General features: G+C 62.4%; 1 protein-coding gene across 1 annotated transcript; it reads left to right on the top strand.

The window, feature by feature from the left end:
* Positions 1 to 691: 691 nt before the first annotated feature.
* SNCG (synuclein gamma) lies at positions 692 to 6,048 on the top strand. The gene is made up of 5 exons (XM_025880975.2): positions 692 to 1,112; positions 1,961 to 2,002; positions 2,347 to 2,474; positions 4,935 to 5,012; positions 5,251 to 6,048. Exons 1-5 carry the CDS (start codon positions 992 to 994, stop codon positions 5,269 to 5,271), a joined length of 390 nt encoding a protein of 129 aa, XP_025736760.1. The 5' UTR covers positions 692 to 991; the 3' UTR covers positions 5,272 to 6,048.
* The last annotated feature ends 280 nt before the right edge of the window (positions 6,049 to 6,328 follow it).

The following is a 6,328-nucleotide window of genomic DNA, read 5'->3' as shown; positions in this document are numbered from 1 at the left end:
GAGACTCGTCCGGCCTCCCCCAGTGCCCCCCCCCCCCGCCACCGTCCCCCACAGAGGCAGCCAACAACTCAGGCTGGTTCCTGTGCCTCAAGAGTACTTAGGTCAGGGACACTGGAGGTGTGGGATGCACAGGGAGGCCGCCCCACCAAACATGTCCCCATGGGAGCTAGGAGAGCCCAAGTGAGGAGGTGGGGGCTGCAGGAAGCGGTCGGGTCAGTCTCAGGAAACCTGCTGCCCATCCATGCTGGTGGCCAGGAAGCGGGGGGCACTTCATGCCTACTCAGCACCTTCCACCCCGGGGGGCTGTGGGAGCCAGCAGGTGGGTGGAGACTCAGAGAGAGTAAGGAGCTGTCCTAGGGTCGCTCGGACATTGGGGAACCCTTGCCGGCTCCCCTGCCCCAGCGCCCTGGCTGCCCTTGCTAGAGCCCGGGGATGGGGCCGTCCACGGGGCTGGTGAGTCACCAGGCAGCCCAAGCTGGTCTGGGAGGTTGGCCACTGTTGCCTGACAGGCCCCACGGGGCCCTGACCCCTGCCCTACCTGGGACGCTGGTAGCAAAGGCGCCTCCCCTGCCTGACCCCCTCTGTCCCAGATGGATCAGACACAACAGGCCCGGGGCCTGAGAGCCCCCAGCCGTGGCGGCCGCTGCGGGTGGGCAGGGCAGCGGATGAATAAGGGGCAGTGATGGATAAGGATGTGTGCAGCCCCCTGCAGCCGCCCTCCCCAGAGGGCAGGGGGCAGGAGGGGAGGGCTGGGCAGCAGGGGCGCAGGGGAGCCGGACCCCCGCTGCCCCGCCCCGGGGGAAGGTGAGGGCGGGTGCCCTCCCCCCGCCCTGCCCGCCCCGCTGGCCGTGCTCCCAGCAGCCGGCCGCCGCATCATCAATATTTCATGGGCGTCAGTAAGAGGCGGCGGGGACGGTGGCTGCAGCAGCATTCTTGCCTGCTCTAGCCACAGCTCTCTGCACGCGTCAGCCTCCCTGCCCTGCCCACCACCATGGACGTCTTCAAGAAGGGCTTCTCCATCGCCAAGGAGGGTGTGGTGGGCGCCGTGGAGAAGACCAAGCAGGGGGTGACGGAAGCGGCCGAGAAGACCAAGGAGGGGGTCATGTATGTGGGTGAGTGTGGGCGAAGCAGGGCGTGGCAGGGTGCAGCGGCTGGGAGGCCGGAGGCGGGGGTGCCTAGTTTCCCAGGGCCAGCCTTATGCCCCAGCCCCAGGGAGGCATTTTGGGTGGGGGTGAGGACCTGGCTGTTGAGTCAGGGTCTCCAGGCCCTGGAGCACCCCCATGCCCCTGTACACCACCCCTCCAAACCCCCCAGTGTCTGCTTTGACTTCCTCAGGGCCCCAGGGTCTCTGGGGCAGAACAGCCAGAGGGCACTCAGCCCTCACACACACCTGTTTGTGCACGCACACACATGCACACACGCACGCGAGCGTGAGTGCGAGTGCACAAATGCAAGCCAGTGTCCCCCACCCCAGCATCACCTGCAGGCCCCTGGACTCAGATGAGAAGCCACGCTGAGCCTGGAGCCTCTGTGGGATGAGCAGGCAGGTGCTCAGCGGCCACGTCCCAGGCCCCCACCCTGTTCAGAGGGAAGGGGTGGGCAGGGGAGAGGAGCCCGAGCCCCACCGTCCGGGGCAGCCCCACCCCCCTTCAGCCCCTTGGAAGCCGGTGACTCAGCTCTGTCCTGCTGCTGCTTCCGAGGCCCAGGCCTCACCCGGGCGGGTCTGCACCCTACCTCAGGCCTGGTCTCTCTCACCCCTGTTCTGTCCCATCCACTTCCCATCCATTCGCTTCCTCCAGACACAGCCGGAAGCAGCCTTTGAAGGGACTGCTGGCCCCCAGACACCATCCTCACCCCCTACGGACCCCACAGCTTGTCCAGCTGTTCTGTGTGTATTTGCCCTCCCTTCCCCTCCCCCAACACCAGGAGGAGTAGGCTGACGCTTCCATTTCCTCCCCAGGAGCCAAGACCAAGGAGAATGTTGTGCAGAGCGTGACCTCAGGTGAGGAGCCCAGGGCCAGGGGGCACTGGGGCTGGGACCTCCAGGGACTGCAACCTGGTACTGAACACCTGAGCCCAGGGTCCTCCTTACCCCCCAACTGGGAGCCTAAGCTGTAAGTGGATCCAGACTCCACCAGACCCTGAGGCTAGACCGAGGGTGGGCCCCCTGATTCCTCCATCAGCAACAGGGCTCCCCTGGAGTCAGAGAAAGGGGTAGCCCCGGGCCTCCAGTAGAGCCAGAGTTTTGAGCGCCCTGAGAAAGGGGCTGCTCAGCCTGACTTGGGCAGGCCAGGCCCAGGCGGGGACGGGGCAGGAGGACCAAGGCCAGCCAGAGTCCTCTTGCAGTGGCTGAGAAGACCAAGGAGCAGGCCAACGCTGTGAGTGAGGCCGTGGTCACCAGCGTCAACACGGTGGCCATCAAGACGGTGGAGGAGGCAGAGAATATTGCCATCACCTCTGGAGTGGTTCGAAAGGTGAGATCGGGTCCCAGACAGGATAGTTGGGGAGGAGGCAGTATGGCCTCATGACGTATAAGGAAGCAGAGACTTAGGGACCCATGATGCGTGCTTGGTTTTTCTCACACCCATTAATGCCTAGGATCCTCCCAATGACCCTTGTGAGGGGGGCAGTTTGGGCCCACCTGGAAAGTGAGGCTCAAAACCACGTCCTCTTGATGCTCAGCATTTGGGAGGCACCACATTTCACCAGTGAAAGCAGGGTCCTGTGGGCCCCCTGTGGTGACAGGCAGCCTCCTAGGCCATAGACACTGGGCTGGAGCTACCAAGTCACCGCCCACAGGCCTGGTAGCTGGCCTCCGTGCCAGGGCCTGGTGGGCTGCCTTCACCTCCCAGGAGGAGCAGGGCAGCAGCGCCCCCTCGTGACAAAGCAGTGAGGGTCCTGACCCCGCCCTCCACCTTCGTGGGCGCTAGCGTGTGCGCCCGCGTGTGTGTGTGTGTGTGTGTGTGTGTGTGCGCGCGCGCGCGCACATGGGCACATGGGCTTGCCAGCTGCTGGGAGCATGAAGAGCAATAGGGCACTCCCAGGAGCCAGAGGCCCGTGGGTGAGCTGTCCCAGCACCCACCACAGAGCACGCTCTGCTTGAAGCACTTTACACTTACTAATTCATTTAATTGGCACAAAATCCCCAGAAACAGGGTGTGGAAATGAGGCCCAGAGAGATTACGTAAGGTGCCCAAGGTCCCAGGGCAGACTTTGCAGGAGGGTGAGGTAGCAGTTGGGAGCCTGGTTTATATGGGGGGCAGGTACAGGCCGCTCCGGGCCCCCAGCAATGAGGATCCCTGCTTCGGGGAGTGGGTGAGGGGAAGGGGGCCACCTAGGCACCCACTTTCAGCACCAACAGAGGGTCCCCATGTCCTTGGGGCGGGCAACTGCTCCCTGTCCTCATTCCCAGCTCTGCCCCTTGCTAGCTATATGACCTTGGGAAGCTGCTCAACCCCCTGGCACCTCCATTACCTCATCCGTAACATGGGAGGGGCTGAGAGTGCCCGTTTCCCTGTGACGATGTATGATGCTGCAGGGAAATTGCCCCTCAGGAAACCGTTACACCTGGATCATGGTGAGCACCCAACAGAGGCAGGTGACTATATCATCATCATCATCTGTGCCTCTGGGCAGGACCCATAGGTGCTCCAGGAGACGCCAGGCCCCTCCCTCTCCCACCCCCCAGCAAAAGAGGCGCTGGGGTGGGGCCAGGCTGCCACTGGGCCTCTGAGAGGGAGTCTGGGCACTCCTCTTTGGCCTTGAAGGAGGGCCGGTGAGCCCACGGAGTCACCCCAGGTCCTAGGGTGTGGGCGGCTGCCCCAAGGGGACATTTCCTGGTGACACCTAAAAACCAGTCGCACTCCCTCCCCAGTGAACCACAGAAGGATGCAGTGCTGCCAGTCTGACAGCTCTTCCATTCCGCTGGCCTCATGCACCTGCCCTGGGGTGGCAGGACGAGGCAGGGAGCCACCTACCCTTTGCCTGGAAGGCCTGCTCCAACTCTAGCTGACACAGTTGGGTGCCCTATTAAAGCCCCAATCTACCCAGCATGTCCCAGTGTTAGCACGGAGATGGCAGGATCCTCTAGAGGTAGATGCTAGGACTGGGATCCAGGCTGATCATCCAGTCTGGTCCTGCCCACAGCTGTCACTCAACCACCCCCCAGGCAGGCCACCTTAGGCAGTGTTTGGCTGGGGGTAAGGGAGTAGGAGACAGGTAGTGGGGAGGATGGTATAATCCCTACTGACCTCAACCAGACCAGCTTGAGCCCAGAGCCCATCCAGGAGGCAGGGAGAGAGAAAGATGCTACTAGGGATAGGGATGGGCCTGGAGCAAGCCGAACCTGATCCTTACCAGCTCCATTGCTTTGAGCTCTGAGGCCTTGAGCTGGATACTTGGCCTCTCTGGCCTCAGGATCGCAGTGCAAACAGTGATGGCATACCCCTCCACCTAGGGTTATTTGGGAGCTAAGTCGGACAGGGGTGCATGATCATGTGATTCGGGGGCACTGAGGGTGGGGTCAGGTCTCAGGCTTCAGGGCCACGGCCCTCCCCCACCCCACTGCACCCCACTGCACCCCACCTCACCAGTCCTCCTTGGTGCAGCGGCCCAACTACAGACTGCCCAGAGACTCCGCATTCGCTTAGGGGGTGTAAAGCGGGGCTCCAGGATACTTGGTGCCCCCAGAAGGCCTTGGCATCCTCGGACAGAGCCCCCACTGTGGGCCCTTCCATGAGGCTCTGTCACTCCCGTGGTCAGACTGGTCTTCACACTTCCCGCCCCTCCTGCCTTCTACATACATGCAGCGAGGTGACGAGGGCCTCTGCTCGTCTTTGAGGCCAGGTGGGTGAGCCCTGGTTGCAGAGCCGTGGGAGCCTCTGCACGCTCCACATGGTCCCACACCCCCTTTGTCCCCCTTTGCTCCCTCACAGGAGGACCTGGGGCCTGCCCCCCTGCAGGAGGACAAGGAGGACAAGGCAGCCAGAGCAGAAGAGAAAGTGGCTGAGGAGGTAAGTGCTGGGCTCCCGGACTCCACTGGGCAAGACTGCTTCCGTCCCAGGGACCCAGAGCCCTCGGGGCCGCCTCTTGACCTTCTGCAGCCCCTTCAGCCTGAGTGTGAGGTCCCCTCATGAATGACTCCCTCAGGGTGGAGGGGCAGAGACGACTCCCGGCCCCACCACCCTCGGGCTGGCTGCTGAGGGTTGGGGCCTGGAGCTGTGTGTGAAAGTCACTCTCTCTCTCTCCCAGGCCAAGAGCGGAGGAGACTAGAGGGATGCCAGTTGGCCATGGAGCCTTCGAGGAAGAGCCCTCCGCCTCGGACCCCACCCCCACCTGGCACACAGAGTGCCCAGCCCTGGAGCGCGACCTGGGCTGCCCATGTTCCCACGCCCACACCCGGCCACCCACAGGCCTGCCCCTCCCAAGCTGCCTCCGACGCCTTCACCTCCCTCACTCCCTCCCTCGAGGCCTCCGCCCCTGGTCCTTCTGACCCCACAGATGCTGAGGTGAAATTTTGTTTTTAAAGATTCCAAATGAAACTCAAGTCCTCACCCCTGGCCATACGTGCCCATGCTTCTGCTCTGTGCTGCCTCATCCAGGAACAGGAATCCGGCGCCAGCTTGCTGGTGGGTCTGGGAAGCAGGTCCGGGGCCAGGTACCCTTCGGGCAGACCCTAGGCATTTCGGGAACCTTCTGAGAGTAGGCACTGCCTTCAGGGAGCCCACACCGTTGTCTTTTAACATGGAGAAAGCTGCCCGGCTTTCGGCTCCTCCAGACAACCTCACACCCCTCCCTGGAACAGATAGATGGCAACCTTCAAAGATGTGACGTCTAGACCCAAGACCTCTTTGAGTCCTCCTCAGTGCAGAAGGACATGACCCCATAGCTCCTCCTGCCTGACCCCACCTGGCTTCAAGTTCCCACCAGCTGGGAGCTGGGCTTTCCTGTCCTTCACCAGAAGTCCTGTCAAGTGTCATTAGAAAAGAGGACAGCTGAGATGCGAGAAAGTGAGCCTCCACCTTGAAAGTAGTAAAAATGAGCTCCTCCCAGGCCTGAGCGCTTTGTGTAATTTAATCCTCAGAACAAACTGTTGGTATGATCCCAGTTTCCCCGAAACTGAACTGAAGAACAGAGAGGTTAAATAACTTGCCCAAGGGCACAGAGCAAGGAACCGCGGGGACTAGGCAGAAGCCAAGGTCGCCTGGCTCCAGAGCCACCCAGTTAACTCCCATGCTCTGCTACAGCCCCGCCGACTGTGTGGACTGAGGTGCTTACGGCAGAAGCCAGCCCCCCCACCCCCCCGGCCCCGGGATTTCAAAATAACCTG

This window comes from Callorhinus ursinus, unplaced genomic scaffold (assembly GCF_003265705.2).
Source record: "Callorhinus ursinus isolate GAN/ISIS: 27379988/994484 unplaced genomic scaffold, GSC_fseal_2.0 scaffold31, whole genome shotgun sequence".
NCBI classification, from domain to species: Eukaryota; Metazoa; Chordata; class Mammalia; order Carnivora; family Otariidae; genus Callorhinus; species Callorhinus ursinus.
Note: the sequence above shows the minus strand (reverse complement) of the source record. Positions and strands in the feature narration are given on the sequence as shown.